At 41.2% G+C, this 23,509-nt stretch overlaps 3 protein-coding genes across 3 annotated transcripts; 2 read left to right on the forward strand and 1 right to left on the reverse strand.

Moving 5' to 3' along the window:
- Positions 1–845: 845 nt before the first annotated feature.
- On the forward strand, positions 846–2,729 carry LOC307020709 (tripartite motif-containing protein 16-like; the record flags this gene model as incomplete). The annotated part of the gene is made up of 1 exon (XM_079652241.1): positions 846–2,729. One exon carries the CDS (start codon positions 846–848, stop codon positions 2,502–2,504), a length of 1,659 nt encoding a protein of 552 aa, XP_079508367.1. The 3' UTR covers positions 2,505–2,729.
- A 3,924-nt stretch (positions 2,730–6,653) lies between these two features.
- Positions 6,654–8,904, reverse strand: LOC307019966 (E3 SUMO-protein ligase KIAA1586-like; the record flags this gene model as incomplete). Its single annotated transcript, XM_079651062.1, has 3 exons — positions 6,654–7,174; positions 7,341–7,436; positions 8,685–8,904. The coding sequence occupies 3 exons, from the start codon at positions 8,902–8,904 to the stop codon at positions 6,654–6,656; spliced, it is 837 nt and encodes a 278-aa protein (XP_079507188.1).
- An 11,917-nt stretch (positions 8,905–20,821) lies between these two features.
- Positions 20,822–22,527, forward strand: LOC307020045 (tripartite motif-containing protein 16-like; the record flags this gene model as incomplete). The annotated part of the gene is made up of 1 exon (XM_079651135.1): positions 20,822–22,527. One exon carries the CDS (start codon positions 20,822–20,824, stop codon positions 22,478–22,480), a length of 1,659 nt encoding a protein of 552 aa, XP_079507261.1. The 3' UTR covers positions 22,481–22,527.
- Between the last annotated feature and the right edge of the window lie 982 nt (positions 22,528–23,509).

The raw sequence follows: 23,509 nt of genomic DNA on the forward strand, positions 1-23,509 counted from the left end.
TGTAAACTTTGCTCTAAATATGTATTGAATATCGATATTGATGTATTTGTATGTTGTTGTTTCTCTTGTAAAGCATGAGAGAGGGAAAGCACCAGAGCTTCTTTCATCGTATATATTTTATTCTAAAGGTCTTTTATTTGTGTCTAAGTCTCAATGTGTTGAATGCATAAAGGACATTTTGAAGAAGGAAACCAAACACATCAAAAGAAAAGCTAGCAGGTTGAGTTTGTAATAAATGGGGTTTCTATTTTCAAGATGTGAGATGAGTGCCACCTTTACATGTCTGTAAAAAATAAAATGTTGGGGTTTTTCTTGTTAAAAAAAGAGCTAAGAGGACAAAATCTCAGTCTTATGTTTTCTTAATCTAAAAAATATCTCTAAATTATTTTTTCTGAAACAAGATATTTTCATTTTAAATGTATTTTTAGAATTAAGAAAATAATAATGAATTCAGATTTTCTATTATTTTCAGAAAAAAATGTGAATATCTTTTAGTAAACCCTGCACATGTTTCGTCAGGTTGGTGTAGATTTCCCTTCATTTGCATGTGTTTTGCAAACACACCCTGCCTCTCACACAAAGCTTTGTTGAAAGCAGTTAAATCTGTTCCCCTTGATTCCTGCTCCCAAACACACTGAGCTGCACCCTATCAAGGCATTTGAATATTCCCGCCCCTTCACAGGTTGGCAACATGTTAAAAGAGAAAGCTGTTTCCTCATTCTTTGCATTGACTGAGCAAAAGCAGGAGGAGAGGAGATTTGTTGTCCGTCAGAGATTGTTTCTGTTCAGAGAAAGTGGATATTTGACCTTCTGTCTGCAGTCTGTAACTATCACTGAGAGGTGAGATGAGGCAGAAAGGAGTTCAGCTGGACCGGGAAACCTTCTCTTGTTCCATCTGTCTGGATCTACTGAAGGATCCGGTGGCTATTCCCTGTGGACACAGCTACTGCATGGACTGTATCAAACGCCACTGGGATAGAGAGGATAAGAAGAAAGTCTACAGCTGCCCTCAGTGTAGAAGGAGCTTCAAACCGAGGCCTGTCCTGCTGAAGAACACCATGTTAGCAGATTTAGTGGAGAAGCTGAAGAAGCCTGGACTTGAAGAAGATCCTGCTGATCACTGCTATGCTGGAGCTGAAGATGTGGCCTGTGATTTCTGCACTGGGAGGAAACTGAGAGCCTGTAAGTCCTGCCTCATCTGTCTTTTATCTTATTGTGAGAAACACCTCCAGTCTCATTTTGACGTAGCTCAATTAAAAAAACACAAGCTGGTGGAGCCCTCCAAGAAGCTCCAGGAGAACATCTGCTCTCGCCACGAAGAGGTGATGAAGCTGTTCTGCCGCACTGATCAGCAGAGTATCTGTTCTCTCTGCTCTGTGGACGAACACAAAGGACACGACACAGTGTCAGCTGCAGCAGAGAGGACTGAGAGGCAGAGAGAGCTGGAGGGGAGTCGATTAAACATCCAGCAGAGAATCCAGGACGGAGAGAAGGAGGTGAAGCTGCTTCAGCAGGAGGTGAAGGCCTTCAATGGCTCTGCTGATAAAGCAGTGGAGGACAGTGAGAAGATGTTCACTGAGCTGATCCGTCTGATGGAGAAAAGAAGCTCTGATGTGAAGCAGCAGCTCAGATCCCAGCAGAAGAGAGAAATGAGTCAAGCCAAAGAGTTTCAGAAGAAGCTGAAGCAGGAGATCTCTGAGCTGAAGAGAAGAGACGCTGAGCTGAAGCTGCTCTCTCACACAGAGGATCACAACCAGTTTCTGCTCAGCTACCCCTCCTCACTGTCAGCCCTCAGTGAAGCTACACACTCCTCCAGCATCAACATCCTTCCTCTGAGCTACTTTGAGGACGTGACGGCGGCCCTGTCAGCAGTCAGAGACAAACTACAGGACGTCCTGAGAGAGGAATGGACAAACGTCTCATTGACTGAAGTGGATGTTTTAATGCCAGCAGCAGAGCCCACCACCAGAGCTGGGTTCTTAACATATTCACAGGAGATCACTCTGGATCCAAACACAGCACACACAGAGCTGTTATTATCTGAAGGGAGCAGAAAAGTAACATTCATGAAAGAACAGTCTTATTCTAGTCACCCAGACAGATTCACTGATTGGCCTCAGGTCCTGAGTAGAGAGAGTCTGACTGGACGTTGTTACTGGGAGGTGGAGCGGAGAGGGAGAGCAGTTTTTGTTTCAGTCTCATACAAGAATATCCGCAGAGCAGGGGATGGTACTGAATGTTTATTTGGATACAATGACAAATCCTGGGCGTTAGAGTTTAAACAAAACAGTTATTCATTTACTTACAACAATAGCAAAATTCCCGTCTCAGGTCCTCTGTCCTCCAGAGTAGGAGTGTACCTGGATCACAGAGCAGGTATTCTGTTCTTCTACAGCGTCTCTGAAACCATGACTCTCCTCCACAGAGTCCAGACCACATTCACTCAGCCGCTACATGCTGGACTTTTGGTTTGTGACGCAGCTGAGTTGTGTAAACTGAAATAGCCTGAATTCATTTGAGGAACTCTTCTACTTCTTAAACTCTTTGTGTGTCCATCATTGTTGCTGAGAGCTGAGTGTTCATGTCTTCACTGCACAGAGATCAGCTGTCAATCAAACATTATGGGATGTGCTTTAACATCTTCTCATGAGTTGTTCTGTAGATGTTGGAGTTTCTTTAGGCGGCGCTCCTTCCTGTGTCTGTTTAGCCATGGAGGCTGTCACTGCTCAGGAGGATTTCTGTTAACATCAACTGATATTTCTCCGCATGGAAATGTAAACTTTGCTCTAAATATTTGTTGAATATTGATTTTGATTTATTTTTATTTTGTTGTTTCTCTTGTAAATCATGAGAGAGAGAAAGCAACAGAGCTTCTTTCATTGTAGATATTTTATTCTAAATGTATTCGATTTTTTACTAAGTCTCAATGTGTTGAATGCATAAAGGACATTTTGAAGAAGGAAATAACACACATTAAAAGAAAAGCCAGCAGGATGAGTTTGCAATAAATTGTGTTTCTATATTCAAGATGTGAGATGCATGCCACATTTACTTGTCTCTAAAAAATAACATGTTGGGATTTTTCTTGTTAATAAAAGAGCTCTGAGGAAAAATGTCAGTGTTGTGTTTATTTTTCTGAAACAAGATATTCGCATTTTTTAAATGTATCTTTAGGAAAATAATATTAAATTCAGATTTTATTTTATTTTCCGAAAAACATGGGAAAATATTTTAGTAAACCCTGCACATGTTTCGTCAGGTTGGTGTAGATTTCTCTTCATTTGCATGTGTTTTGGCACATTGCTGTTAATATGTTTCATTGTTATTGAAGCTGCAGCACGTTACTCCTGATGTAAGTGTTTGGGCCGTTGTGGCGCGATTGCACCTGCCGGCCACCGTAGTTTGTACATCTGAAACTTAATCATCGAGTTTAAAGTAATACAATGTAAAATCAGGGGCGGCGCCAGGGGGTTGCTGGCAGTTGCTATAGTAACTCCAGGAATTGGCCTAGCAACGGCTTAGCAACCCCATTGTTTTGTAATGAAAAAAATGTATCTATATATATTTACACATTCTCGCGAGATCTTTCTGGGGTCTTTGTAAGTTAAAGCGCGAATTCTCAGTATGTGAAGTGAACACACAGATCGAAAATGGAAAAATATCTAACAAGCCAGCGAAAACGACCGCGATCTCAAACGGAGCCGGTCCAGCCGGACAACCCTACTATCCACAAGGATCCCGATGTTACTATTACCAATGATAACCGGGAGGATTGGGACCACGAAGAACAGGTGCCCCCGGCCCCGCCAACTGACCCACTGCCCCCGCAGCACTAGGAACAGCTAGCTGCTACGGCGAGCTGCAGTGGAACCAGCGGAGCTAGCGCTGCTCCCCGACCCCTCCACACCGTAATTGACATCAGCCAGTCAGCCTCTGATGGACCAAGACGTCCCATGCTTAGAAAATACCCGACCAAGAAGTACGGACTGCAAATGCGGTCATTCAATCGCCGATGGTACGAGCAATACACTTGGCTCGAGTACTCAGTGACTATGGACGGTGTATTTTGTTCTGCCTGCAGGCATTTTGCTCACGAATGACGCCGCGGTTCCATAACAGGGTGTCCGCGGGGTCTTACTGAAACGACATGTCGGGAAACCCCACAAGGCGGCTCCAGTGGTGTAGTGGTCCCTGGAGAAGTGGGTATACTCTTTTGTTTTGCAATTTTTTTTAAGCAACCCATAGTGCAAAGGATTATCGCCCTGTTTTATAGTGACATACTCTATTTAGTTCACCACAAAAATATTAACCCAGTATAGTTACTCAGTATTACTTACACACAGTGGTGGACAGTAACGAAGTAAATGTAATTCGTTACTGTACTTAAGTACTTTTTTGAAGTATCTGTACTTTACTTAAGTATTTCCATTTTGGGGGACTTTTTACTTTTACTCCACTACATTTCAAAGTAAAATATCTTACTTTTACTCCACTACATTACGGGACATCTGTCGTTCCTTCTCATGAGTGAATTATTTGTTATATAAATAAGCAGAGCGTTCCACAAGGTTTAGGAGTGTGTTTATGGGAATTTTTTACCATTCTTCCAGAAGCGCATTTGTGAGGTAATTTAACCAAGAGATTTTGGACAATTCCATACTCCCAACTTTGAAAACAGTTTGGGAATGGCCCCTTCATGTTCCAACATGACCGTGCATCAGTGCACAAAGCAAGGTCCATAAAGACATGGATGACAGAGTTTGGTGTGGATGAACTTGACTGGCCTGCACAGAGTCCTGACCTCAAACCAATAGAACACCCTTGGGATGAATTAGGAGCACAGCCTGAGAGCCAGTCTCTTCATCCAACTTCAGTTGCCGCTTCTGGAAGAATGGTCAAATATTTCCATAAACACACTCCTAAACCTGGTGGAAAGCCTTCCCATAAGAGTTGAAGCTGTTATAGATGCAAAGGGTGGACCGACGTCATATGAAACCCTATGGATTAAGAATGGGATGTCACTTAAGTTCATATGCACATCAAGGCAGGTGACCCAATACTTTTGGCAATATAGTGTATATATATATATATATATAAATAAATATCACCACAAATATTGAATATCATCATTCAAATAATTCAACAATAAATTCAAAACGATATGTTACAAAACAACAATATATAGTTAACAATGAACAAAAATATATACATTTTACAACATATCCATGAAAACCAAAGTGACTCTCAACCCAGTGCTGGGTTTCTAAGTAAGTGCTCATATTACAGTATTTTCCAGACAGACTTGCTTTCTGCAGGAGTTTTCACACCGCATTGCCTTGAACGCATAGAAGTGGCAGCACGGTGTCTCTTCAACCAGGTCCTCATATACTTTTGAGGATCAAACATAGAAGTAGGGGGGCCGTTGATATTAATCATCATCAAGTTTGCTATGTTTGAGATCAGTAGTACAGCTCTTTTGTCTGAGCTTATATTGTTCATAAGGCTAAAGTTCCTCTCACACTCTGCTGTGCTGACAGGGAATGTCTTCATACAGTTCATGAGTGGTTTTAGGTCCTTGGGCTCACTATTGGGCTCTTCCAGTAGGTCTCGCATCCCATTCAGTGCTTGGTCTGTGCACAAGTGAAATCGCTTGCACAGTCGCTTAACCTGGTCTTCACCATGGCGAATGCTGGGGTTTGATGGCCATTTACTCTGATCAAGGATGCTGAAGTCCTTGTTGACCGCATCTTCGAAAGACAAGCGTTGCTCAAGATTGTTCACAAGGCTTTGTAAGAACTGGCCTGGATTGATTGACTTCAGCTTTGCATTTCCTACTAGAGCTATAGAGCGATACTCCCCAGCCTCTTTTGCCTCTAAAGCCTCACAGTAGTTTTCACCTGGACTCTCTTTGAAAGACTGTATCACTCTGATTGAGCGTTTCAGCAGATGCTCTGCTCTGAGGAGAGTTATAGAATGAGCTTGAAGCTCCAGTGACAGGACACTTAGTTCATGGAGAGTGTCATACATGAGCCCAAGGTCACAGATAAATTCAGGACTTTGAAGACGGTATAATAAACCTCTGTACATTTGTTTCTCTTTGGTGGACCTCATCTCATCGGAAGACGCATTCTTAAAGTGCTGCACAAGACCTCCCAGGGATGTCCACACAGCACGAACAGTACGAAAGCTACTGTCCACCCAGCGTACATCTAAAACTCTGCCAATGCGAAGAAGTTGTGAGCCTACTTCAGCTGCTGCATCTTTGAGTTCACGCTCATTTTTGTTCGACATACTATAAAGTGAATATAGCTTCTGCATAAATATTTTAAAGTGGTTGACACCCGTCACCTCATCAACAGCATTTGACACAGCTAGTTCCAGCCTATGGTTCATACAGTGCAACACAAAGAGCCTTGGGAATCTCGAGGTCAACCTGGTTGCTACTCCTGACTTCTTTCCTAGCATGACACTGGCTCCATCAGACACAAATGTTACCCAGTTTTCAAGAAGCCACTCTTCTGTAAAGCCAGCCTTCATTAAACAGGTGAGTAAAGCCTGTTCTATGCCATCTGCTCTCTGATTGTCTAATTCAACTAGATCAAGGAATATGAACTCAGGGCTTGCTCCTTCAATTGACGCTTTTACAGAAACTGTCATACAGGTTTGTGACTTAAAGAAGAGGCCTCGTCAATAAGGACAGCTAACTTTGTGGATGATGCTATTATGTTACTCACAATTTTGCTCTGCATCTCACTGGCAACATGTTGTATGATTTGTGTTGCACTGTAACGTGAATGAAGTATTGAGCCCATCTTAACACCATTCAGTTCCTGCAGCTCAATGAGGCTCTCATGGTCAGAAAAGGGTCTGTTCTTTTTGGCCAAATGGTAGGCTGTTCGGAACACAGCATCAGTTTCCTTCTTGTAGGACTCAGTCATAACCTCCACTGCATTCTCAATGGCCGATTCTTTTTGTTGTTCTGCCACCTTCACAGCCTGAGAGTGTGCCTTGGACAAAGCATGTTTCCTGATCTTATTTCTCAAGACTGACAGACTTGTTTCTCTACTTCCCTGAGAAGACACTTGAATTTCAAAGTTCATCCATTCTCTTGAGAGTGATACACCTTGCTCCTTGTTGATCCCAATGGAGTTCACACTGCTACAAACCAGACATCCTGTGAAGCATAAACATACAATGTAACTACTGTATCCACAGCTGTATGTGTGCATGGTCTATTTTTCCCATATACATAAAAGGACACACACACACACACGCACACAATATTAATGTGTGTCCACTGTTTCAGAAGCTACCTAAACTAACAAGATACCTAAACTTACCAAGTTTTTTGTTTTTGGATCCCAACCAGGGGTTCTTGGATTTAAAATCCTCTTTTTGATTGACAGTCCACAGGTCAGGCCAGTCATTATTGATGTCTAAGGGAAGAACAACAAAAGTGATTGAATTATAGGCTATAAAAGGGGAACAATGACCATAACCTATTCAAAAGTGTAAAGTTGTCACCTTCATAATCTGCATTATTAGATTTTTTCATTTTAGCCCCCAAATAGTCAAATAGTCAATTACACAGGGCCTAGCTGTAGCTTTATCCATGGCTGTGTCAATACAAAGTGTGAAGAAAAGGCGTTATGACGTGACTCAATGTTGCACACAAATTAGACCTAAACACAGACAAACCTTGTGCCCTTTTCAACCAGGTCCTTGGTAAACAACAGCACGTTTCCTTTCGTGAGGAAGACGCACTTTTAAACTTTTACCGTCATATACGTCTTTTAATTCCTACCGCATCCTGCCTTCAAAATAAAAGTACCCGTTTTCATAATGTATCCAAATTCGTGGATTCCACGTAGCGTCGCTATGCCCGAATCTGGCTGTGCGTCGCACAAGGTCAAAATGCCCTTGCTATTTTTAAGCTGTTGGCTGAAACAACAGTCGCCAAAGTAACACAGATATAAGACTTTATTCAATCCTAAAAGAGGTAGATCGGCGGGATAAATGGCTGTCTTTAATTAGAAGAGACCACTGGCAGCCAACATCTACCCTCAGATTGTGCAGTCTCCTATAAATTAGCACTAGCTACATTTGACCTCAAATTACGTAGCTGCTAGTGCTAGCTAGCTAATTTTTTATCTCCATTTGACAGGAAAACGCTGACAATCCAAAACACTAATCTTCAGTTGCCACAGCTAATGTTACAATTAAGCAGATAGCTGTGTCACGTCACCAAACACACGATGATCTTAGCATTATGTTAGCTAACGTTAGCTAAGCGCTAACGTTCTTCAGATTGCGTGGTACCTAGCTATGCTCTTGAAAAGCCTTCAGGCTATCTCTGGTGTATGGGGATGGATTTTGTGTACAAGATAAATGTAAATGTCGGGAAAATAAAGTTGGGGCAGACACTTAGCATAAGGGACACAATAAAGTTCAGAGTAATAAATATGGATTGCAGCAAATAATGGATGTATTTTCCAAATGTCTTTCTGTCTCACTAAGGTGTGCTGTGCTCATTGCCATGAAGCTATAATAGCTAACTAGCGCCACTAGAATCAGAAATACTAAATTTAAACAAAAATAATGCTATTACTACTTTTTTGTTAGTATATATGACTACCTAGCTACGATTTGTTACAAAAATCTTAAAATATAGAAGTGAGACCCACCGTTATTGTCGTCTTCATCTCCTTCCCTGTCAGCATCCTCTTCAACGGATGAGGGGGACGGAGGGAGCGCAGGTGTTGGGCTGATGTCAGGGCTGATGATAACAGGGCTATCAGCTAACAGCTCCGGTGTTCTAGCCTCACTATCTGTAGCTGAGCTGCTGGCCGATGTAGTTCCACAAGGATGTTTATTGTAAAAGGAAATTTTAGTCTGAATTAACATTTGTCTATATGCAGTTTTTTTCCCTTATTAAGACCCGCCCTACTCTGCCTCTGATTGGTTTTTCATCAGTTCTCGCGCTGAAAACCTGACCAATCTAACCAGCGAAGGCCCGTCTACACTACAGGCATGAAAAAATCTTGAAGCTAGGCGTGTCTGAAGCTTGGCGATTTTTTGCGAGCAACCAATCACATGAATCTCCCGCCCCCGACATACAGAGCAATAGCAATGTTAAAACGAAGTAAACTGGATATAAACTCTCCAAACAGGCGAAAAAACTATCAGTTTCACCCACTGTCTCTGCCACCTCCCTCCATGCCTGGTTCCTCCGGTTTGTATCCCGGTAAATAGTTTCGGTCGTAAAGAACCGGGTGATTTGCTACCGTAATATCTCGTTTGGAATATGAGGAAATGAACTGTGGTCTGGCTCTCCCAGCTTGCACGCGGTTTGATTGGCTGAGCTTGCACTGGCGGGATTTGCATAAACGGAATTTGATTGGCTGATGCCAAGCATCGAGCCTCAAAAGTTGAACATTGTTCAGCTTTTGATGCCGATAGATGCTCGTGATGCTTGCAAAGCCATGCCATGCTCCCCACAATGCAGTTCGGCGAAGATTACAAATCTTCTACGTCACCCCATTCAAGTGAATGGGCGAAGCGTTGAAAGCATTTTTTGATGCCTGTAGTGTAGACGTACCAGGCAGAGTAGGTTTGTGTCATGAGTCTTCACAGTACTATGAAATGACATTGAGCCACTACTAAATAATGCGCACCAGCGGTGATTGAGAAGTGGGTATACGCCATGATGTCTGAAAAATAAGTGGGTATACGCCGTATAGTATACCTGCGTATACCCTGGACTACACCACTGGGCGGCTCCATGCATAGCGCGCCGTAAAATGCTGCTTATTATTTTAAGTTTCGTTGCCTTGCTCCGCTCTGTGTGCGGGGGGGGGGGGGGAATAAACGACTACGGTAACGGGTCCCAAGGTGGGTAGACCGTTGTATATTTTTGTTTTTTTGGTTTCATGGTTCTGCCACGAGCTCGCAAGACAGTTTTGGGTAGAACGGCATACGCAACGCTCTGGGGGGTCCAACCCTATGTGATCATTTTCTGATAACGATAAAAGAGCCCGCCTCCCTCTCCCCACGTCTCCTGCTGCTGCTGGGCTGTCAGAAGAGGGGGAGGAAAAGAGAGGTTGAAGTTCATGTGGAAAGGAGGCTTCAGTAGTCTGTCTGCACTCTGTTTAGTTTTACTATCTTACAATCAATATAGTCAATGTGAGGTAAAGTGTGTTGCCAATGTAACCGGTTAGAACTCAAAGTTGCGATGAGGTCTTAAAATGTATGGAAAGGGTCTTAAAAAAGGTCTTAAAAGGTATTAAATTTGACTTCAGGATTCCTGCATATACCCTGCATAAAGAAACCGCCTTTACCCATGACGGATTTAGTACCTGGGTTAAAGATACGCAGTCATTCCTTACACATGACGTGAGCAGTGGACATAAATGTGCCATGGATGCATGGTCTGAATTTAAAGTAAGGAAAGAGAGTGGCTCAAAAATCAGCAACGCACTCAGCGAGGGACATTCAAAAACTGAATGTGAAAACAGGGAATATATGCGGGCAGTTGTGGAAGCATTGCGTGACACTGCGTGTCAAACCATTGCACTACGGGGGCATAGGGAGAGTGAAGCAGCCAACGGGGAACTCATCGAACTTTTAGACCTGATTGGCAAGTTTGACAAAACTGAAAAAAAAAATCTGACAATCCAAGAAATGCAAAGTACACACACCACGACATACAAGGTGAGCTAATTGAGCTGATATCAAATATGGTCAGGGATCAAATCAGCGGGGAAGTACAGGAAGCTGGAGTGTTTGCACTGATGGTGGATGAGAGCAAAGACGTGAGTAAAAAGGAGCAGGTGTCTGGCAGTGCGGTATATACATGACGATGGCATACAGGAGGAGTTCCTTCACTTCACCCCAGCTGATGGACTAGACGCAGATTCACTTTTGACAACGATCAAACAGACGCTCAGCAAATGCAACATTGATCACAACATGTGCATTGGCCAATGCTACGACGGTGCCGCTGTCATGTCGGGGTGTAATAATGGTGTGTAGGAGAGATTTCGGAAGGAGGTGCCACAGGCCCTTTATGTACATTGCCATGCCCACCGGCGAAATTTAGTTTTTGTTGACTGTGTCAAGAATGTAAGATCAGCAGGGGATTTTCAACTGGCCTCTGCTACGGATCTTGTTGAGTCGGTAATTACATCCCTCTCCCAAAAGAGAAATGAAAAATCATGGGAGGAAATGTTGGACAAAGCACACGCCCTCTCCACCAAGACTGGCATCCTCGTCAAGTTGAGACAAGAGCGACGTCAAACTCAGCCTGCATGCCACCTACAGGAGTTTGTAGTTGATGCTCCAACAGGAAAACTTCCACCTCTCACCTCCTCTGATGACATCCGCAAGCACTGCTACTACCCTGTCATTGATAGACTTGTCAATGAAATGAAAAGGCGGTTTTCGTCTGAATCTTGTGGCTTGCTGCAGGGCACGTCTGCCTTAAATCCAACTCACAAGTCATTCCTTGAGCTGGAGCACCTATCACCCATGGCCCAGTATTATGGGGTAAAAACGGACAACCTGTCTGCAGAACTGCACCAAGTTCGACGGCTCCTTGACCGAAAAAAGCAGCAGGAGCAGGGACAAACCGTGAAAACCACGCACAAATTTCTCTCCCTTCTCCGGCCATACAAGGACGCATTTATTGATTTGCACAGACTTTTGTGTATATCGGTCACACTGCCTGTCACGTCTGCAAACTGCGAACGCAGCTTTTCTTGTTTACGGCGTGTGAAAAACTACATGAGGAGCAACAGCGGGGACTTGAGGAATAGCAATTTGGCTTTGCTGTCCATCAATGCAGAACGAGCAAGAGCCCTGGATGTTCAGGAGGTAATAGACGCGTTTGCTTTGAACCACAACAACAGACGCATTGTCCTGCTGTAACGTGTGTGTGTGTGTGTGTGTGTGTGTGTGTGTGTGTGTGTGTGTGTGTGTGTGTGTGTGTGTGTGTGTGTGTGTGTGTGTGTGTGTGTGTGTGTGTGTGTGTGTGTGTGTGTGTGTGTGTGTGTGTGTGTGTGTGTGTGTGTGTGTGTGTGTGTGTGTGTGTGTGTGTGTGTGTGTGTGTGTGTGTGTGTGTGTGTGAGAGAGATCAGATGTGCACAGTTTATTACATTGTAAAGTTAAGTTATATAGGCAATGTTGTTTGTGGGAGTTACACCTTCCAGGTGTGTGTGTGTGCGTTTTCCGGTGTGTGCAGGCAGGGAGTACGAGACGCTAGGAGTTGTGTTCGAGTGTGGGGAAAAGTGTTATACTTTTGATTGGTTCTGTAAATAAAGAGAACGTTTTCGACATTGAAGGCTAGAGTGATCTGTGATCTTAAAAAGCGGTGAACGCTACAATATGAACAGGCTCGTGCTTGGCCCACTGGTATTGTTTGTTTATTTATTTTGAAAATTAACTAGCAACGCCGTGCTGTCATATAGCAACTGCTAAGCTACTGCAGCAAAAACATCCTGGCGCCGCCCATGTGTAAAATACATTTCTTCTTGTTCTTCAGAGAGTGATAAAAACTGCTTCAACACTTTTTAGACCGTAAAACCGGGATGACATTGAAACGAGAGCTGAAAAAGCATCACGTTAGCAGATTTAGCAGAGAAACAGAAGAGTTGAAGAAGCTCCTGCTGATCACTGCTATGCTGGAGCTGAAGATGTGTCCTGTGTGGTGTGTTTGGCCTCTTGTTGTGACAAACACCTCCAGTCTCATTGTGACACAGCTACATTTAAAAAACACAAGCTGGTGGAGCCCTCCAAGAAGCTGTAGTGCTGAGATAGATTTGGGCATCATCAGCAGAGCAGTGGAAGTTGAGTCCGTGATGGCAGATGATCTGGCCAAGGGGTACCATGTAAATGGTGAACAGGAGGGGGCCAAGCATAAAGCCTTGGGGGACACCATGATTGACTGGGGCTGGAGGGGAATTCGAGTTATATCTGAAGCAATTTATGTTTCTGACAATGTGTATTCAAGTCCACCCTTCAATGTAGCACAAATGTGAACTCTCATTACAGGAACAATACCGGAAACAGACGTAGGAAAGATCCTCAGCTCGCCGATTGGATGTTTTAGCCTCAATGCACGTTGGGATATGGTGTTTATGCGATGTGAAACAAACACATATAGCTGATCAGTAATTATTATTTAGTTGTTGCAACAAACAATAATGGGAAGTACATCACCAATCGCGGAAATGCCCCCGACAGTAGCAGTAATCACACAACATAATTATATAGCCACGGCAATGAACACACACACATTTTCCCTAAGCATGTTTGACGCACACACATTTTATCATGCAGCCTACCACACAAATGTCACATGTTTTTCTCTCTGAAAGCTATACTTGTATATGTTTAAACATCAACATCTCATGACATCCTTAGGATTAGTTAACTAACAAAGGTTAACTGTTTTTATAACCTAAGGCCTTCTCTGAACTTCCTCTAACCTCGGTGTCAGCTCACTTAAAATGAAAACATGTATTGATAATTCAGAACGACCATTGTCTCTCTAACGTGTGTGACCCAACTCAGTAACACACATCATATGGAATACCATGTGATCTCTAATGAATATCATAAATACGCTGTATTAAACATTCTGCTATAACAATAGGGTGGTGGGACAAGTGTTCATTCTGTCTGGCTTAGCCTATTATCATACTAAAAGGAATGCATGCAGCACGCCCTTCCAGGTGTCCCGATGCAACAAGTATCTGAATCCTATTTACATTGAACACTTGAGTCACACGATACTACCTGGCTTAGCCTTATCATAACAAAAGGAATACCTACACCCATACATGCAGATAAACCAGATCAACAAGTCACACAATGCTGTCTGGCTAATGCTAACAGGCTGATTATCATACTAAAAGGGATACATCCAAGTGTCCCAAAACCTTTCAGAAACTGTTTCTGCAAGAACCAGAGTTAAATGTATTTTTGTAAGTAATTAACTGATAAGATACAAGTAGAGTTTAACATATTGCTACAGATATAATTTCACATACTTTTATCAGAAATAATGTATTAATTTATTCAATTCTGTTGTTCATTCAACATCTTAACAAAGGACACATTTAGAACTTAGTTATAGTGAATTATCAAAGATATTATATTTATATTAGAGTTTTATTTCTATATGTGAATAAAACAAAGAGATGTTGCTTGTTTGAAGATTCTGAAGTTGTGTGAGTGTATGCTCCAGAGGGCAGGACCTATAAACACATGTAATACCCAATAGCATTGTGAAGTTGAACAAAAGGACCGTTAGACCGTGTAAATGGAGTCTTTAAAAAAACTAAAACATTTACTGACTTTTTTAGAATAGTTTAAAATAATGTTGTAAAATTACAACAGTGGGCTTTACAGGGTTAACATCTTCTCATGAGTTGTTCTGTAGATGTTGGAGTTTCTTTAGGCGGCGCTCCTTCCCGTGTCTGTTTAGCCATGGAGGCTGTCACTGCTCAGGAGGATTTCTGTTAACCTCAACTGATATTTCTCTGCATGGAAATGTAAACTTTGCTCTAAATATTTATTGAATATCGATATTGATGTATTTGTATGTTGTTGTTTCTCTTGTAAAGCATGAGAGAGAGAAAGCAACAGAGCTTCTTTCATTGTAGATATTTTATTCTAAATGTATTCAATTTTTTACTAAGTCTCAATGTGTTGAATGCATAAAGGACATTTTGAAGAAGGAAATAACACACATTAAAAGAAAAGCCAGCAGGATGAGTTTGCAATAAATTGTGTTTCTATATTCAAGATGTGAGATGAGTGCCACATTTACTTGTCTCTAAAAAATAACATGTTGGGATTTTTCTTGTTAATAAAAGAGCTCTGAGGAAAAATGTCAGTGTTGTGTTTATTTTTCTGAAACAAGATATTCGCATTTTTTTTATTTATTTTTAGGAAAATAATATTAAATTCAGATTTTATTTTATTTTCCGAAAAACATGGGAAAATATTTGAGTAAACCCTGCACATGTTTCGTCAGGTTGGTGTAGATTTGTCTTCATTTGCATGTGTTTTGGCACATTGCTGTTAATATGTTTCATTGTTATTGAAGCTGCAGCACGTTACTCCTGATGTAAGTGTTTGGGCCGTTGTGGCGCGATTGCACCTGCCGGCCACCGTAGTTTGTACATCTGAAACTTAATCATCGAGTTTAAAGTAATAAAATGTCAAATACATTTCTTCTTGTTCTTCAGAGAGTGATAAAAACTGCTTCAACACTTTTTAGACCGTAAAACCGGGATGACATTGAAACGAGAGCTGAAAAAGCATCACGTTAGCAGATTTAGTAGAGAAACAGAAGAGTTGAAGAAGCTCCTGCTGATCACTGCTATGCTGGAGCTGAAGATGTGTCCTGTGTGGTGTGTTTGGCCTCTTATTGTGACAAACACCTCCAGTCTCATTGTGACACAGCTACATTTAAAAAACACAAGCTGGTGGAGCCCTCCAAGAAGCTGTAGTGCTGAGATAGATTTGGGTATCATCAGCATAGCAGTGGAAGTTGAGTCCGTGATGGCAGATGATCTGGCCAAGGGGTACCATGTAAATGGTGAACAGGAGGGGGCCAAGCATAAAGCCTTGGGGGACACCATGATTGACTGGGGCTGGAGGGGAATTCGAGTTATATCTGAAGCAATTTATGTTTCTGACAATGTGTAGTCAATTCCGCCCTTCAATGTAGCACAAATGTGAACTCTCATTACAGGAACAATACCGGAAACAGACGTAGGAAAGATCCTCAGCTCGCTAATTGGATGTTTTAGCCTCAATGGACGTTGGGATATGGTGTTTATGCGATGTGAAACAAACACAAACGGCTGATCAGTAATTATTATTTAGTTGTTGCAACAAACAATAATGGGAAGTGCATCACCAATCGCGGAAATGCCCCCCAACATTAGCAGTAATCACACAACATAATTATATAGCCACTGCAATGAACACACACACATTTTCCCTAAGCATGTTCGACGCACACAAATGTTATCATGCAGCCTACCACACAAATGTCAAATGTTTTTCTCTCTGAAAGCTATACTTGTATATGTTTAAACATCAACATCTCATGATATCCTTAGGATGAGTTAACTAACAAAGGTTAACTGTTTTTATAACCTACTGTAAGGCCTTCTCTGAACTTCCTCTAACCTCGGTGTCAGCTCACTTAAAATGAATACATCTATTGATAATTCAGAACGACCATTGTCTCTCTAACGTGTGTGACCCAACTCAGTAACACACATCATATGGAATACCATGTGATCTCTAATGAATATCATAAATATGCTGTATTAAACATTCTGCTATAACAATAGGGTGGTGGGACAAGTGTTCATTCTGTCTGGCTTAGCCTATTATCATACTAAAAGGAATGCATGCAGCACGCCCTTCCAGGTGTCCCGATGCAACAAGTATCTGAATCCTATTTACATTGTACACTTGAGTCACACGATACTACCTGGCTTAGCCTTATCATAACAAAAGGAATACCTACACCCATACATGCAGATAAACCAGATCAACAAGTCACACAATGCTGTCTGGCTAATGCTAACAGGCTGATTATCATACTAAAAGGGATACATCCAAGTGTCCCAAAACCTTTCAGAAACTGTTTCTGCAAGAACCAGAGTTAAATGTATTTTTGTAAGTAATTAACTGATAAGATACAAGTAGAGTTTAACATATTGCTAAAGATATAATTTCACATACTTTAATTAGAAATAATGTATTAATTTATTCAATTCTGTTGTTCATTCAAAATCTTAACAAAGGACACATTTAAAACTTAGTTATAGTGAATTATCAAAGACATTATATTTATATTAGAGTTGTATTTCTATATGTGAATAAAACAAAGAGATGTTGCTTGTTTGAAGATTCTGAAGTTGTGTGAGTGTATGCTCCAGAGGGCAGGACCTATAAACACATGTAATACCCAATAGCATTGTGAGGCTGACCAAAGGACCGTTAGACCGTGTAAATGGAGTCTTTAAAAAAACTAAAACATTTACTGACTTTTTTATGATAGCTTAAAATAATGTTGTAAAATTACAACAGTGGGCTTTACAGGGTTAACATCTTCTCATGAGTTGTTCTGTAGATGTTGGAGTTTCTTCAGGCGGCGCTCCTTCCCGTGTCTGTTTCGCCATGGAGGCTGTCACTGCTCAGGAGGATTTCTGTTAACCTCAACTGATATTTATCTGCATGGAAATGTAAACTTTAGTCTAAATATTTATTGAATATCGATATTGATGTATTTGTATGTTGTTGTTTCTCTTGTAAATCATGAGAGAGGGAAAGCACCAGAGCTTCTTTCATTGTAGATATTTTATTCTAAATGTATTCAATTTTTTACAAAGTCTCAATGTGTTGAATGCATAAAGGACATTTTGAAGAAGGAAATAACACACATTAAAAGAAAAGCCAGCAGGATGAGTTTGCAATAAATTGTGTTTCTATTTTCAAGATGTGAAATGAGTGCCACATTTACTTGTCTCTAAAAAATAACATGTTGGGATTTTTCTTGTTAATAAAAGAGCTCTGAGGAAAAATGTCAGTGTTGTGTTTATTTTTTCTGAAACAAGATATTCGCATTTTTAAAATTTATTTTTAGGAAAATAATATTAAATTCAGATTTTATTTTATTTTCAGAAAAACATGGGAATATATTTTAGTAAACCCTGCACATGTTTCGTAGGGTTGGTGTAGATTTCTCTTCATTTGCATGTGTTTTGGCACATTGCTGTTAATATGTTTCATTGTTATTGAAGCTGCAGCACGTCCTGATGTAAGTGTTTGGTCCGTTGTGGCGTGATTGCACCTGCCGGCCACCGTAGTTTGTACATCTGAAACTTAATCATCGAGTTTAAAGTAATAACATGTCAAATACATTTCTTCTTGTTCTTCAGAGAGTGATAAAAACTGCTTCAACACTTTTTAGACCGTAAAACCGGGATGACATTGAAACGAGAGCTGAAAAAGCATCACGTTAGCAGATTTAGTAGAGAAACAGAAGAGTTGAAGAAGCTCCTGCTGATCACTGCAATGCTGGAGCTGAAGATGTGTCCTGTGTGGTGTGTTTGGCCTCTTATTGTGACAAACACCTCCAGTCTCATTGTGACACAGCTACATTTAAAAAACACAAGCTGGTGGAGCCCTCCAAGAAGCTGTAGTGCTGAGATAGATTTGGGCATCATCAGCATAGCAGTGGAAGTTGAGTCCGTGATGGCAGATGATCTGGCCAAGGGGTACCATGTAAATGGTGAACAGGAGGGGGCCAAGCATAAAGCCTTGGGGGACACCATGATTGACTGGGGCTGGAGGGGAATTCGAGTTATATCTGAAGCAATTTATGTTTCTGATAATGTGTAGTCAATTCCGCCCTTCAATGTAGCACAAATGTGAACTCTCATTACAGGAACAATACCGGAAACAGACGTAGGAAAGATCCTCAGCTCGCTGATTGGATGTTTTAGCCTCAATGGACGTTGGGATATGGTGTTTATGCGATGTGAAACAAACACAAATGGCTGATCAGTAATTATTATTTAGTTGTTGCAACAAACAATAATGGGAAGTGCATCACCAATCGCGGAAATGCCCCCAACAGTAGCAGTAATTACACAACATAATTATATAGCCACTGCAATGAACACACACACATTTTCACTAAGCATGTTTGACGCACACAAATGTTATCATGCAGCCTACCACACACATGTCACATGTTTTTCTCTCAGAAAGCTATACTTGTATATGTTTAAACATCAACATTTCATGACATCCTTAGGATTAGTTAACTAACAAATGTTAACTGTTTTTATAACCTAAGGCCTTCTCTGAACTTCCTCTAACCTCGGTGTCAGCTCACTTAAAATGAATACATCTATTGATAATTCAGAACGACCATTGTCTCTCTAACGTGTGTGACCCAACTCAGTAACACACATCATATGGAATACCATGTGATCTCTAATGAATATCATAAATATGCTGTATTAAACATTCTGCTATAACAATAGGGTGGTGGGACAAGTGTTCATTCTGTCTGGCTTAGCCTATTATCATACTAAAAGGAATGCATGCAGCACGCCCTTCCAGGTGTCCCGATGCAACAAGTATCTGAATCCTATTTACATTGTACACTTGAGTCACACGATACTTGGCTTAGCCTTATCATAACAAAAGGAATACCTACACCCATACATGCAGATAAACCAGATCAACAAGTCACACAATGCTGTCTGGCTAATGCTAACAGGCTAATTATCATACTAAAAGGGATACATCCAAGTGTCCCAAAACCTTTCAGAAACTGTTTCTGCAAGAACCAGAGTTAAATGTATTTTTGTAAGTAATGAACTGATAAGATACAAGTAGAGTTTAACATATTGCTAAAGATATAATTTCACATACTTTTATCAGAAATAATGTATTAATTTATTCAATTCTGGTGTTCATTCAACATCTTAACAAAGGACACATTTAGAACTTAGTTATAGTGAATTATCAAAGACATTATATTTGTATTAGAGTTGTATTTCTATATGTGAATAAAACAAAGAGATGTTGCTTGTTTGAAGATTCTGAAGTTGTGTGAGTGTATGCTCCAGAGGGCAGGACCTATAAACACATGTAATACCCAATAGCATTGTGAAGTTGAACAAAAGGACCGTTAGACCGTGTAAATGGAGTCTTTAAAAAAACAAAAACATTGACTGACTTTTTTAGGATAGCTTAAAATAATGTTGTAAAATTACAACAGTGGGCTTTACAGGGTTAACATCTTCTCATGACTTGTTCTGTAGATGTTGGAGTTTCTTCAGGCGGCGCTCCTTCCCGTGTCTGTTTCGCCATGGAGGCTGTCACTGCTCAGGAGGATTCCTGTTAACCTCAACTGATATTTCTCTGAATGGAAATGTAAACTTTAGTCTAAATATTTATTGAATATCGATATTGATGTATTTGTATGTTGTTGTTTCTCTTGTAAAGCATGAGAGAGGGAAAGCACCAGAGCTTCTTTCATCGTATATATTTTATTCTAAAGGTCTTTTATTTGTGTCTATGTCTCAATGTGTTGAATGCATAAAGGACATTTTGAAGAAGGAAACCAAACACATCAAAAGAAAAGCTAGCAGGTTGAGTTTGTAATAAATGGGGTTTCTATTTTCAAGATGTGAGATGAGTGCCACCTTTACATGTCTGTAAAAAATAAAATGTTGGGATTTTTCTTGTTAAAAAAAGAGCTAAGAGGACAACATCTCAGTCTTATGTTTTCTTAATCTAAAAAATATCTCTAAATTATTTTTTCTGAAACAAGATATTTTCATTTTAAATGTATTTTTAGGATCAAGAAAATAATAATGAATTCAGATTTTCTATTATTTTCAGAAAAAAATGTGAATATCTTTTAGTAAACCCTGCACATGTTTCGTCAGGTTGGTGAAGATTTCCCTTCATTTGCATGTGTTTTGCAAACACACCCTGCCTCTCACACAAAGCTTTGTTGAAAGCAGTTAAATCTGTTCCCCTTGATTCCTGCTCCCAAACACACTGAGCTGCACCCTATCAAGGCATTTGAATATTCCCGCCCCTTCACAGGTTGGCAACATGTTAAAAGAGAAAGCTGTTTCCTCATTCTTTGCATTGACTGAGCAAAAGCAGGAGGAGAGGAGATTTGTTGTCCGTCAGAGATTGTTTCTGTTCAGAGAAAGTGGATATTTGACCTTCTGTCTGCAGTCCGTAACTATCACTGAGAGGTGAGATGAGGCAGAAAGGAGTTCAGCTGGACCGGGAAACCTTCTCTTGTTCCATCTGTCTGGATCTAATGAAGGATCCGGTGGCCATTCCCTGCGGACACAGCTACTGCATGGACTGTATCAAACGCCACTGGGATAGAGAGGATAAGAAGAAAGTCTACAGCTGCCCTCAGTGTAGAAGGAGCTTCAAACCGAGGCCTGTCCTGCTGAAGAACACCATGTTAGCAGATTTAGTGGAGAAGCTGAAGAAGCCTGGACTTGAAGAAGATCCTGCTGATCACTGCTATGCTGGAGCTGAAGATGTGGCCTGTGATTTCTGCACTGGGAGGAAACTGAGAGCCTGTAAGTCCTGCCTCATCTGTCTTTTATCTTATTGTGAGAAACACCTCCAGTCTCATTTTGACGTAGCTCAATTAAAAAAACACAAGCTGGTGGAGCCCTCCAAGAAGCTCCAGGAGAACATCTGCTCTCGTCACGAAGAGGTGATGAAGCTGTTCTGCCGCACTGATCAGCAGAGTATCTGTTCTCTCTGCTCTGTGGACGAACACAAAGGACACGACACGGTGTCAGCTGCAGCAGAGAGGACTGAGAGGCAGAGAGAGCTGGAGGGGAGTCGACTAAACATCCAGCAGAGAATCCAGGACGGAGAGAAGGAGGTGAAGCTGCTTCAGCAGGAGGTGAGGGCCGTCAATGGCTCTGCTGATAAAGCAGTGGAGGACAGTGAGAAGATGTTCACTGAGCTGATCCGTCTGATGGAGAAAAGAAGCTCTGATGTGAAGCAGCAGCTCAGATCCCAGCAGGAGAGAGAAATGAGTCGAGCCAAAGAGTTTCAGAAGAAGCTGAAGCAGGAGATCTCTGAGCTGAAGAGAAGAGACGCTGAGCTGAAGCTGCTGTCTCACACAGAGGATCACAACCAGTTTCTGCTCAGCTACCCCTCCTCACTGCCAGCCCTCAGTGAAGCTACACACTCCTCCAGCATCAACATCCTTCCTCTGAGCTACTTTGAGGACGTGACGGCGGCCCTGTCAGCAGTCAGAGACAAACTACAGGACGTCCTGAGAGAGGAATGGACAAACGTCTCATTGACTGAAGTGGATGTTTTACTGCCAGCAGCAGAGCCCACCACCAGAGCTGGGTTCTTAAGATATTCACAGGAGATCACTCTGGATCCAAACACAGCACACACAGAGCTGTTATTATCTGAAGGGAGCAGAAAAGTAACATTCATGAAAGAACAGTCTTATTCTAGTCACCCAGACAGATTCACTGATTGGCCTCAGGTCCTGAGTAGAGAGAGTCTGACTGGACGTTGTTACTGGGAGGTGGAGCGGAGAGGGAGAGCAGTTTTTGTTTCAGTCTCATACAAGAATATCCGCAGAGCAGGGGATGGTACTGAATGTTTATTTGGATACAATGACAAATCCTGGGCGTTAGAGTTTAAACAAAACAGTTATTCATTTACTTACAACAATAGCAAAATTCCCGTCTCAGGTCCTCTGTCCTCCAGAGTAGGAGTGTACCTGGATCACAGAGCAGGTATTCTGTCCTTCTACAGCGTCTCTGAAACCATGACTCTCCTCCACAGAGTCCAGACCACATTCACTCAGCCGCTACATGCTGGACTTTTGGTTTGTGACGCAGCTGAGTTGTGTAAACTGAAATAGCCTGAATTCATTTGAGGAACTCTTCTACTTCTTAAACTCTTTGTGTGTCCATCATTGTTGCTGAGAGCTGAGTGTTCATGTCTTCACTGCACAGAGATCAGCTGTCAATCAAACATTATGGGATGTGCTTTAACATCTTCTCATGAGTTGTTCTGTAGATGTTGGAGTTTCTTCAGGCGGCGCTCCTTCCTGTGTCTGTTTAGCCATGGAGGCTGTCACTGCTCAGGAGGATTTCTGTTAACCTCAACTGATATTTCTCCGCATGGAAATGTAAACTTTGCTCTAAATATTTGTTGAATATCGATATTGATTTATTTTTATTTTGTTGTTTCTCTTGTAAATCATGAGAGAGAGAAAGCAACAGAGCTTCTTTCATTGTAGATATTTTATTCTAAATGTATTCAATTTTTTACTAAGTCTCAATGTGTTGAATGCATAAAGGACATTTTGAAGAAGGAAATAACACACATTAAAAGAAAAGCCAGCAGGATGAGTTTGCAATAAATTGTGTTTCTATATTCAAGATGTGAGATGAGTGCCACATTTACTTGTCTCTAAAAAATAACATGTTGGGATTTTTCTTGTTAATAAAAGAGCTCTGAGGAAAAATGTCAGTGTTGTGTTTATTTTTCTGAAACAAGATATTCGCATTTTTTAAATTTATTTTTAGGAAAATAATATTAAATTCAGATTTTATTTTATTTTCCGAAAAACATGGGAAAATATTTTAGTAAACCCTGCACATGTTTCGTCAGGTTGGTGTAGATTTCTCTTCATTTGCATGTGTTTTGGCACATTGCTGTTAAAATGTTTCATTGTTATTGAAGCTGCAGCAGTTACTCCTGATGTAAGTGTTTGGTCCGTTGTGGCGCGATTGCACCTGCCGGCCACCGTAGTTTGTACATTTGAAACTTAATCATCGAGTTTAAAGTAATACAATGTAAAATCAGGGGCGGCGCCAGGGGGTTGCTGGCAGTTGCTATAGTAACTCCAGGAATTGGCCTAGCAACGGCTTAGCAACCCCATTGT

This window comes from Notothenia rossii, assembly GCF_949606895.1.
Source record: "Notothenia rossii genome assembly, chromosome: 9".
Taxonomy (NCBI): domain Eukaryota; kingdom Metazoa; phylum Chordata; class Actinopteri; order Perciformes; family Nototheniidae; genus Notothenia; species Notothenia rossii.